We start from the raw sequence: 12,026 nt of genomic DNA on the forward strand, positions 1-12,026 counted from the left end.
GTCCCCATGTAAGGCCTTGGTTTCCATTCATGCAACATCAGGTCTCCTAGAACTAGTCTGGAACACTCTGAGGTTGAATCTCTTGTTCCCAGATTTGCTGGTTTTTGTTGTGATGCTTTATGGTCTACCGTGCTTGTGCATTCACAGAGGACAAAGAAGAAACTGTGGCCAAGCTATACATTTCAGAGCTAAAGAATATCCGACTGCGCCTGGAGGACTGTGAACAGAGGCTGGTCAAACGAATTCAGTCCACAGCCAGTTTTAGGACTGACCAAGATGTTCGGCAGGACAGTGCACTAAGGATTGCAGAGCAAGAGGTAAGCCCTAGGAGCAAGGTGGGTGCTGGTTGCAGAGTAAATACTTGCAGAATGAATTTTGGATGGCGAGAGAGTATGGATCCCAAGGAATAGGTAATAAATTCATGGCATTTCTATACAAGAGTTCTTCCCTGCAGCCTGTAAATGGAAAAGACATGAGTTCAGCTCCCAGTGTACTGCTGAAAGTTAGTTTCCTACACGGTTGGGAGGACAAACAGACTTAGCACTGCATTAGACTATACATTTTAAGACTGCTTCGGAGAGATGCTGCTCTCTGTCTCTTATGTGTATGCGTTATTTTCTATGACATGCTACCATTAGTCACAGGATTCAAAAAATTGGAAGGGAAGTCTCGGCTCTACTGTGGGCTCTGTTGCACACTCTCTCTGTGACTTTCAATCTTAGTTTCCTTTCTTATAAAATGGTGGTGTGAGACACAGAATTGTTTTGAAAATTAAGTGATAGAGTACATATAATGAACAGTGTTGGAAAAGTACAATGCTGGAGAAATGGGGGATCATATTCTTGAACTAAAAGCAGTCATTATTAATTGCTTTGTTAAGTGCTCATAGGCATGCAAAGCAAAAGCCCTTGTTTTGCTTATAGTATAGCTAAAGAAGATAAGGTTGATGTCACAATGACAGACCTTAGTATAAGGGATGCTGTAAGATAGTTACCTATTGTATTTCCAGATTTCTAAGCAAACACTGCTGTAGGAATTTCAAGTGTTACTAGAACATTTCTACTTGGGATGGCGTGAAAAGGCTCTGTGAAGAATGTTAGATTTAATTGGTGAGCTTAAAGAAACTGGAAAGGAATGATAATGAGAAAGTGATTTTCTTCAGCTTTCTCAGTTATTCCTAAGCCTGGAGATGAGGATGAGGGAGAGCACTCTCAGTGGTGGAGAGAGATCTAATATGCTGGCTTGAGGCATATCTTATTAATCTGTAATTGTCATCTTAAGGCTTTTTTTTTTCCTCTGGAGTCATCCAAAATCTGTTTTTTCCCTGCAAAATAAAATATACTAAGAAATAAAGGTAAATACTGAGTTGCTGTAAAGTTTAAAAGTTTTTAAAGCTTTTATTTTGAAATAGTTTCAGTATATAGAAGTTTTTATTCTTTGCCTAGATTCCCCAAATGTTAACATTCTTCTGCATTTGCTTCATCATTTTCTTCTAAATATGTATACATAATAATCTTTTCTTTATTGAGAATAAGTGCCAGCCATGATGTTCCTTTACCCCTAAATACTTTGTTCAGTATGGGTTTCCAAAAAACAAGGGTAATCCTGTACATAATCATGGAACAATGATTTAAATCAGGAAGTGATCATTGATAATGTCATAGTTATCAAAAACCTTATTAAAATTAAAATTCCATCAGTTGACTTAATAATTCCCCCCAAAGAATATTTTTGACACAAGATTCAATCCACTATCACGCATGGCACTTAGTTGCTATGTCTCTTTCGGTTTCTTTAACCTAACAGTTCCTTGATTTTTTTTTTAAGATTTATCTTTATTTATTTATTTTATTTATTTAAACAAGCACTGGGTACAGGCAGAAGCGCGGGAGGGTGAGAGAATTCACCAGAGCCAGAGCAGGGAGCAGAGCAGGCAGAAGGACTGAGGTACACTGCTGAGGGGAGCAGCGGGCAGCAGGAGAGGTCTGAGCGCCATGTGGGACCCTCCTCTGGTGGCCGGGGAGCAGCCGGGGATCAAACCGGCGCTGCAGAGGCTGCGGGCAGCTTCGCAACCCAGTGCTCAACCGCTGCGCCACCAGGGAGGCCCTCTTGATTTTTTTTTATCATCTTTCTTGGCCCAACATATTTGAAAAGTGCAGGCCATTAGTCTTGTGGACTGTCTATTTGTGTTCATCTGAGGCTTCTTTGTGATAAGATATAGACACACATTTTGGGCAGGAATGCCACTGAAGTGATACTGTGTCCTTGGTACAGCATATCAGAAGGCTTGACACATTGATTTGTCTGTTTGCTACAGACAACTTTTATCACTTGTTGCTATTTTCCCCTTTGTAATTACTAAGTGCTTTGTGGGGAGATACTTTTGGAACTGTGTATATACACTGTTTCACATCAGATTTTCACCAACTAGTTTTAGCCTCTATTGTTGATTTTTGACTGAATTCATTATTAGTATGACTTGCCAAGAGATAATTTTCCTAAATCTGTCATTTTTATATTTTCAAATTTCCATTATCTTAAAAGGAAATAGTTTTTCTCTTACCCTCCATTCATTCATTTTTTTTTTTTTTATCAGTATGGGCTTATGGATTCTTTTTTTATTCAGTTGCCACTATCTTTATTTTGATGTTCAAATTTTCCCTTATTTAGCCATTGGGATCCCCTCAAGCTGCTGCTAACTCATATTACTACAAAAACAAACCTGGAGTGCAGCAGTTACTAATACTACTTTCTGTCTTTAGCCTGAAGGTCTGTCTCTCGTCCAGATGCTGTGTTCAGAAATTACATGTGTGTTTTTCCTTCTTGCCCCTTCAATGCCATGTCATAATTTATTCACCCACTTCTCTTCCTATATGTGAGCATTTTGGTGGTTTTCAGTATTTTGCTATTGCAAATAAGAACTTCTTTGTTCAGCTCTGTCTCCATCTTTGTTGTGTGTCTTGTTCCTGACAGCACACCCAGGAGGATTTACAGCAGCTGAGGTCAGACTTGGATGCTGTTTCCATGAAATGCAACAGCTTTCTCCATCAGTCCCCATCCGGTTCGAGTGTACCAGCTCTGCGCTCAGAGCTCAGTCTGCTGGTGGAGAAGATGGACCGTGTTTACAGTCTCTCCACTGTCTATCTGAATAAGTAAGTGAGGATTTGGGTCCAAAGGGCAAGATTTTCCACTGGGAAGAGAATGGGAAGTGCCTAAAGTGTTTCATGATAATCCAGAGCATAAAGCTCCTGAAGAACACATAACAAGATCTTGATCTTAGTTCCAGGTAACATGGAGCGAGTTCATTTGGGCTGCAATGACCAAATGTCAGTGCAGACGGGGAGATGATTAGCAGTGTTGGGATGGTTTTATACCTCATTTCTGTTTGATTAGATAGTTCTGGGGTGGAGGGGAGGAAAGAGAAAGGAACATTAAACAATGAAAAGAAAAGTGTTCAGCCAAACTAAATGTTCGTCCTTGAAGGTCTCCCTTCAACCCACCCATCACCTTGAGAAGTAACAGATCTTGACTCTTCACAGACTTGAGTGGGTTTCTGGCCTCGTGTCTTTTCTCCCATGAGTTCATCACACATCTGGGTGTCCCAGTGCCACACAGAGCTTTATTTTGAATTGCATTAAATTGGCAGCACACATCACACTGTCTTGTTTTCAGGAAACCCTGTCATCTTCTAGTAATGTGGACTTGATTGTGGCCTTTAGGTTTTGTGAACCACCTTCCTGTGCTGCAGATATGCTGCCCAGCTCTGAAAATGCAGGTGTTAATGAAGGCAATTTTATCCTCACAGGCTGAAGACAATTGATGTTATAGTGCGTAGCATGCAGGATGCTGAACTCTTGGTGAAAGGTTATGAAATCAAGCTGAGTCAGGAAGAAGCAGTGCCAGCAGATCTCTCAGCTCTGGAGTCCCATCGGTCGACATTAAGGGTTGGTTGTGCCAAGATTTTTAGGAGGTTGCCTTAACATATCCATTTGCTTTGGGTTAGCAAAGTGCTGCAATTTTGGATGACATGATACCAGTTTAAGTTTGCATTTGAACCAGGAGGAATGTCATATTTAAAATATTTCAGTATGAATTTAAAGAACGGATTGAGAAATACCAAGTAACGAAAGAAAACACTATTATTTTCCTCCCTTTTCCTATTACATTATGGCCTAATAGGCTATAGTCAGCGGTTATACTGTAAGTTTATTAATCACTTAGCTATGTTATATTATTTGGTTCTCACAAGAAACTCTGACAGGTAGATATGAAAAAGATCTTTATTTCTGTTACAGATTGAGAGAGATTAAACAACTTACCTTGGTTTCACAGCTTGCTAGCTGTGGTGCCAGGCTTCAGACACTACTGTACACAGCTCTCAGCACTGTCCTGGCCCCTGTTGTGCATGAGGACTATGGAGGCATTTCTGGCACAAGAGTTATAGTATCTAGCTTCTGAATCACAGAAATAATATGGAGCCAGCTGTAGACAGCATCTTATTTTCTGCCTTAGTCTGAGTTATTTTTAGCATGGAGTATGTTTAACCTGGTGCTATGCTTGTGTTTTTTACAGCATTGGCTTAGTGATGTGAAAGATAAGAATTTGGTGTTTTCAGTCCTGGATGAGGAGATTGCCAAGGCCAAGGTAGTGGCAGAGCAGCTGAGTCGTCTGACCCCAGAACGAAACCTGGATTTGGAGCGCTGTCAGGAGAAAGGCTCCCAGCTGCAGGAGCGTTGGCACCGGGTCATTGCCCAGCTCGAAACCCGGTGAGTGGTGGTTCTACCCTTTCCTCTCACTAGGGTCCAGGGACTAGATTTTAAGCCAAAATAAGAGTTGGGTCTATATATTCTTGTATAAAAACGGGAATTGATAGAGAGGAATAGAAATTAAATGACAGTATAAATTTTGGTCAAGATAAGCAACAGAAACTTGGGCACACAACCCCAAAGCAGATCCGAGACTAGCTTTCGGGTAGCAGAGATGATCTTGTTAGTGAAGCCTCTCCTGCATTCCAGGGCTTACCTACTTCAGCCTTGATGACAGTGACCTCTTAGAATACACATAGGAAAGGGCCCCTTTGATCTTTGAGGGAGAACCTGAGTTCTAATTCTTGCTTTAATAGCTCTGAATCAGAATGTGAGCCATTCTTTGTAATGGAGCTTTGCAGTATTGCTTCCACTTTCATATGCTATTTCAATGGTTTCTATCTCTGTTACTCGAGCCTGCTTCTGTGAGTGATTTGAATAGGAAAGCAGGAAACTGCCTTTCTGAAACGAGATTGGATAGCAAATAAATAGGAAAAGGGATTACAACAACTCCTATAATTTTGGATCAATTCTCTATGCTTCGGTTTCTATGCCAGGGTTGGTCAAACTAACAGAGTGGTTTAAGAAACTATTGTTGAAGTTACCAATATATAACTACCTTTTTTCACCCTCCTCATCCCCACTTCTTGCTTCCTCCAAAAGTTAGAGTCACTTGTAAATTGTGGCTCTGGTACCCCGGCCGGCACCCTGTCATTGGTCACAGGGTGACCAGCATAACCTGCTTGGCAAGCCCAGTGATCCACCAGATCTAAGTGAAACACTGGACAGGGACTATCACAGGATGCCAGGCCACATGGCGGCTTCCAGGACAGAGCACAACTAGTCTCAACTCACTCTTCACCCCATAGGGCACTGGCTATATGTTTAGGTCTTATTCAATGTTACCCACTCTTTCCCCCAAATAAAGATTTATTTTCTGTGATTAAGTCCAACTGGAGCCATGGGTTAAGGAGGGAATTGCCCCACTCACTTTCTCATATTCATACCAAGATACTTGAGAGCCATTTCCCTTTGCTCCTCCAGCCAATCTGAGTTAGAAAGTATCCAGGAAGTTCTAGGAGATTACCGGGCCTGCCATGAAACGCTCATCAAGTGGATAGAGGAGACCACTGCACAGCAGGAAATGATGAAGCCGGGCCAGGCTGAGGACAGCAGAGTGCTGTCGGAGCAGCTCAGCCAGCAGACGGTGGGTATGGTAGTGCATGGTGAGGTTGGAGGGGGAGTTAGTCATCTTAAAAGATGATATCCTGGCTATTAAACTTCCCCAAATGGCTAAACATTCCGAGCCCCCTTTTCTGAAAAGGGTTCAACCAGGTGTGGTTTGCATTTTGCCAGATGCCTTGCCTGCAGGATGTTTTCTCATGCTGAGTTTCTGTGACTGTGTATTGAAATCATGAGCTGGACTATTTAAAATTATCTTACTTTATTCTGTTTCTGATGTTACATTTTATTTTACTAGGATTATAATATGGTAGAGTGAAAACTCAGGGAAAGTTGTGAATGAAAAAAATTATTTTATTCAAAACAGCTTCTATTTGGTGTTTTGGGGTGTGCTCTTTATTTTGTCAAGCCTTGTGATTAAGAGTGTGAATTCTGGAATTGGATTGCCTGGACTCTAGTCCTGGCTTGCCCACTTACTGTGAGAACTTGAGAAAATGACTGAACCTCAATTTTCTACTTCTTTATCAGTAAAATGGACATAGCTCATTATTTGTTCAACCCGTCTCACCCAAGGTTACTGTTGCTAGGATTAAATTCATTGACACATATAAAGTACTTAGAAAAGTGACTTTCATGGTGTAGACCCCACTGTAGCAGTATCATCTGCTGGAAACATGTTAGACATGCAGGTTCTTAGGCCCAAACCCAAACCTACTGAAACAGAAACTCTGGAGTTAGGGCCACACCTTCTGTTTTTTATCTAGCCTTCCAGGTGATTTGATACTGCTAAGATTTGAAAACCATTACCTTAGAATCTAATAAAAGCTCTGTTCTTTCAATGATGCTAATGCCAATGTTTTTGTGATATTTTGATTCTTAGGATCTGTTTGCAGAAATTGAGAGAAATCAGACAAAACTGGACCAGTGTCAAAAATTTTCCCAGCAATATTCCACAATTGTAAAGGTAACTCTAACATATCCCAAAAGGAACATAAATGAACTCTAGCTTAGGAAAATCTGCATCCTTCCAAATAAGGAAAGCTCTTCTGCTAGAGGCTGACCTCATCCTTCAGCTAATGCAGATGTGTGCTTCTTATGGCCCCAATATTAGGGGTGCTCAGAGTGGTACCAGACATCCACAGTGATTTGATGGAGCTCCTTTTGTATGATCCATAGCCTCTTAAACTTGCTGTCAAAAGCAAAATACTTGGTTTTTACCAACAGATACATTTCTTACCTATTTCATACTGGGCTTCACAGCTCACACCCATCATGCAGTAGAACTAAAGCATTTCCCTGTTGGAGGCCTTCTGGTGCTCACGCAGACTGTAAGCTCTCAAACTTTCCTGTAAAGGGCCAGATGGAAGATGTCAGGCCATGCTTTCTCTGTCGCAGCTGTTCAGCTCTGCCTTTGTGAGTGAAAGCAGCCACAGACAACATGTAATGAAAGGTGGTGGCTATGTGACACTGGAACATTACTCAGGGACCCTGAATAATGAAGTTTATATAATTTTCAGGTGTAATGAAGTTTTCTCTGTTTTTCAGTCATTTTTCATGGGCTGTTAATAAATGGCTGGGCAGCTTACAGAGATTTCTTCTCTCCCCAGGACTATGAATTACAACTGATGACATATAAGGCCTTTGTGGAATCACAGCAGAAATCCCCTGGCAAGCGCCGCCGCATGCTTTCTTCTTCCGACGCCATCACGCAAGAGGTGAAGCATGGGGATGGACACACGCCACTCCTTCCGCTCAGGGGGACTCCATGTGTCTGGGCCTTAGAGTTGGATTTAGGGCTCACCTACCTGTTGAACGTGTGACTTTGTGAAAACTTTCTCTTATTCTTAGCTATTTAAATTTACGTTTGTGGCAGATAATATATCTAAATTGCCTTTTTAAACCATAGTTCATGGACCTGAGGACGCGCTACACAGCCTTGGTGACCTTAACAACTCAGCATGTGAAATACATCAGTGATGCTCTCCGGCGGCTGGAGGAGGAGGAGGTAAGGACAGCTGGCTCCCAGGCCTAAGGACATCTAAAGTCCAGTGCTTCACCCCTCCACATTGATTGTGCATTATCCAGAAAACACTGCATTTAGGAAAGGGGCTAACTTGGATATAATGAGTTTAGCTATTAATATCATATGGTTAGGCACCTGTGAGCAATGCCATAGGCTGGGTATATTATTACATTTATGTTGGGATTATGTTATCTGCCTACTGATGTAGGCATCTGTCACACATCTTTTTTTTTTTTTTTTAAGATTTATTTATTTATTTATAGAAGCACTGGGCACAGTCAGAAGCACGGGAGGGTGAGAGAATTCACCAGAGCCAGAGCAGGGAGCAGAGCAGGCAGAAGGACCGAAGTACACTGCTGAGGGGAGCAGCGGGCGGCAGGAGAGGTCTGCGCGCCATGTGAGGCCCTCCTCTGGTGGCTGGGAAGCAGCCAGGGATTGAACTGGCACTGCGAGGCTGCGGGCAGCTTCGCAACCCAGTGCTCAACTGCTGCGCCACCGGGGAGGCCCCTGTCACACATCTATTTTAAGAAATCTGAAAATAGGCCAGTCTAATAAGACATCGCCCAATTTATTGATTTTCTATTTCCTATTCTAGAAAGTGGTAGAAGAGGAAAAACAGGAGCATATGGAGAAGGTTAAAGAACTTTTGGGCTGGGTTTCTACCCTAGCAAGGAATACCCAAAGCAAAGCTACCTCATCCCAGACCAAAGAATCAACAGACATTGAGAAAGCTATTTCAGATCAGCAGGTGAGTAGATGGTCCAGCTGTCTCTTTCTGGATAGAATAATACATGACTGTGTAGGTGAAATAATACAGGTCACATATGGGCCATGTAGTTCTTATCTCCATAAAGGTTAACTTCTGAATCTTAAACTTAAGTCATCTTATTTGTACTTTTCTTTTTTAAACGAGTTTTATGTGGTTCACTGGTAATACTATCATGGCCTAAGATAGGGTTTTCTGTAGGATTTTTAAAAATTTATTTCAAATATTTTATTTCTTGGATTCTGAAGCTTTTTTTTTTTAAAATTTCTATTATTTAGGTTCTGGCAGAGGAGCTGACAACAAAGAAAGAACAAGTCTCTGAGGCTATTAAAACCTCACAGATCTTCTTGGCCAAGCATGGTCATAAGTGAGTACTGAATGAGAAATTGAACCATATCAGGGGATATGATGTACCTGGCTAAAGTTTAGAGTTGTGGCAAGAATTGAGGCAGACGTTTCAGGGCAGCAAGAGTTAGGTTATAAAGATCCTTATGGTTAGTGCAGAAGAGTTGACATTTTACCTTATTGGCTATTGGGAAGGATTTTAACATGAACAGGTTTTTAGAAATGTTTCACAGAGAATATGTTGACAGGGGTAAGAGTGGAGGCTGAGAGACCAGTTAAGAAACTATTCTGATAATATAGGTGAGAAATAACAAGGGATAGAAGAACCAAAAGATACTAAGATGATGACATTACAAGGTTTGGCAGGAAAAAATATATTCAGCTATAACTCCCAGGTTTCTGGTAAAGGTCAATGGCTCTGTGTTAAAGCACTAACCAAGAAAAGGAGTGCAGGAGTAGTGGATTGAGGTAGAAGATGCCAGCTTCCATTTTAGACACTGTAAGTGGGAAGAACCCATAGGAGGTCAGAAGGGAAATCCCTAGTATGTAATGGGAATTGCTTCATAGGTGAACTCTTGCCTGACATGGTAAAATGTAAAAATGCCCAATGGGCAGCTGCAGACATGAATTTAGCATTAATGAGAGAAATTTAGAGTGATGGAATTGTGAATCACCAGCATAGTAGACGTCCTAAGAGTGGATCAGCTTACAAGGGCTTCTCAGTGCTTCTCAGCATGTAAAGGAAGCTCTAGGGAAGTAAAATGAAAATTATGACGGAAATCTCAGAAGCCAAGAGAGAACAGCATTCACAAAGAAGGAAATGTCAGAAGTCAAGAAAGGATTAAGACTGAGAAGTATCTGTCAGATTTGGCAAGTTGTAAGTTTCAGGTTACCCTGGCGAAAAGTTGGGAAATGATGTCTGATTTACTATGAGGGGGAGTACATGAGGTGAGGTTAGACCACTCTTTCCAGAAATTTGGCCAGAGGAAAGGGAAGAAATAGTATAGGAAATAATCAGTAGGATATATGATCAAGAAAGAGTTTTGTTTTCTGAAAAGTTCAGGGTGACTTAACTGTTTTTAGACTGACTCTCAAAAACCAAAAGGGAGAACAAGATTGTAGTACCAGGAAAAGGTGTCCCCAGGGAGGTAGGAAAGGATAAATTCCATTTATCGGTAGGTCGAAAGTACAGCCCTAAACAGGATTTGGGGCTGCTTTTCCTCTGAGGCCTGAGGGGAAGGTATTTATTCTAGGATTGAAGCCAGAGAGTGAGAGAATTAGTGTCTTATGGATTATATTTTCTTTTTTTGAAATAGGCAGAGTGATTTTTGACAGTTAGAGTGATGCTAAGGTGGGTACAAAAGGATTGCCTGGCAGTTGCCATAATAATTGCAAGGAAGCGTCAAAGTGCAGTGGATGTTAGGAAACAGTTGAGTTTTTCCTAGTGTCTGTGGGATTCCCTCCCCTCCCCTTCCTCTCATCATGGCTGGACTTAGCAACCCACACGTGGGAGCAGAGCCATCCAGTGGGGTGAGTCACCTGGGGCTGGAGTTTTGTCAGGTTAATGAGGAAAGGATGCAAGGAGGCCAGACTAATAAGTAAATGGTTGAGAGTATGGACCCTGGAGAAGCTCGGGAAGAAGGTGGGTTGTTAAAATATGAGTGGTAGGCCTCATTCTCAAAACATCATGTGGGTTGAGAAAGGGAAGTTGCAAGGATTCAAGATGGCAATTACTTCTAGGGAGAGAGAGAAGAATGGGACTGGTCACAAATACACATTTCTAAAAAGAGGATCCTGAGCAAATCTGGCAAGTTACTAAAATTTGGTTAAAACTGGACAGATGGGTAATGGATAAATGGGAGTTTATTCTTTTTTGCCTGTTTAGGAGAATATGTGTAAGAGTAAAGAAAGGAAATGGGAAAGGCAGGGTTAGCATCAGAAGTTGCAACCAAATAGTGCATTCTTGAAGTTTAAAATTTTAGATGATAGCAGGTACAAGTTTGCCATGTGTGGGTGGGGCCAACGTGGAGCTGAGGGGATTTGTATTGAGATGGTTACAGTACTATAAGCATAGAGCGTGAGACAGTCGGTAACATTGACATCACGTGACTTGATGTGAGCTAGACAGTGGGACTCTGAGCTAGATGCCAGAGTGAGTTCACAATGACAAAGAAGAATCCACCAGGCAAGGTGGAGAAGTCATGATTTTGAGTCAAAAGTTCAGAGATGCTTTTGTCTTTAAGAACGTTAATGCTTCGTCTTTCAGGCTCTCCGAAAAAGAGAAGGAACAGATAGTTGAACAATTGAATGCCCTGAATAAAACTTATCATGGCCTTTGTGATGGCTCAGCAAACCAGCTTCAGCAACTTCAGAGCCAGTTAGCTCAACAAACAGAACAAAAGGTACTTTTAGTTTTTCTCTCCAAGTGTTGGGAGGGCACTTTCAAATGGTATGAAAGCAGCTTTGCTGATTGAGAGTCACGACCACTAGCTTTCCATGACCAGTATGACTTAATTTTTAACTTCACCTTAGCAACCATTTGTCTTGTGTTTCTTTACTGGGGTCCCACGATGTGTTGGTCAGTGAAAAGCCCTAGAAGGCACGTACAGCTAGCCCCACAGACCTGGTCCGTTGCTTGGGTCATCAGCCTTTTGTGACAGCAGTCAAGAAGAACATAAATTCTATGTTATTTCTGGCCTCAGGGCAGTAAGATTACTCCTCTCTGGCATTGTCACTCAAAAGTTGATAGCCAAGATTTCTGAATATTGGGACGAAAAAGCATGAACCTTTTCTCCCCATACTTTTTTTTCATATCTACTAAAAAAAGAGAGAGAGAAATGTTCATTTTCAAAGCACACTGGTGGATTAGCTGTACTGACTAAGACGCTGGCTCCCCTCACCCATG

General features: G+C 41.6%; 1 protein-coding gene across 1 annotated transcript in view; it reads left to right on the forward strand.

Annotated features, from left to right (window-relative positions):
* Positions 1-12,026, forward strand: part of MACF1 (microtubule actin crosslinking factor 1) — a 210,647-nt gene that overhangs the window by 78,880 nt on the left and 119,741 nt on the right. The window contains exons 26-36 of the mRNA XM_054691644.1: positions 148-317; positions 2,974-3,152; positions 3,806-3,944; positions 4,573-4,766; positions 5,850-6,012; positions 6,868-6,951; positions 7,595-7,702; positions 7,894-7,992; positions 8,606-8,758; positions 9,055-9,143; positions 11,388-11,523. Of these exons, the coding sequence (XP_054547619.1) occupies positions 148-317; positions 2,974-3,152; positions 3,806-3,944; positions 4,573-4,766; positions 5,850-6,012; positions 6,868-6,951; positions 7,595-7,702; positions 7,894-7,992; positions 8,606-8,758; positions 9,055-9,143; positions 11,388-11,523 (1,514 nt within the window). The remainder of the gene's footprint in view (positions 1-147; positions 318-2,973; positions 3,153-3,805; positions 3,945-4,572; positions 4,767-5,849; positions 6,013-6,867; positions 6,952-7,594; positions 7,703-7,893; positions 7,993-8,605; positions 8,759-9,054; positions 9,144-11,387; positions 11,524-12,026) is intronic.

The sequence above is a fragment of the Talpa occidentalis genome, unplaced genomic scaffold (assembly GCF_014898055.3).
Source record: "Talpa occidentalis isolate TD23 unplaced genomic scaffold, MPIMG_talOcc4v2.1 talOcc4.9, whole genome shotgun sequence".
Classification (NCBI taxonomy): domain Eukaryota; kingdom Metazoa; phylum Chordata; class Mammalia; order Eulipotyphla; family Talpidae; genus Talpa; species Talpa occidentalis.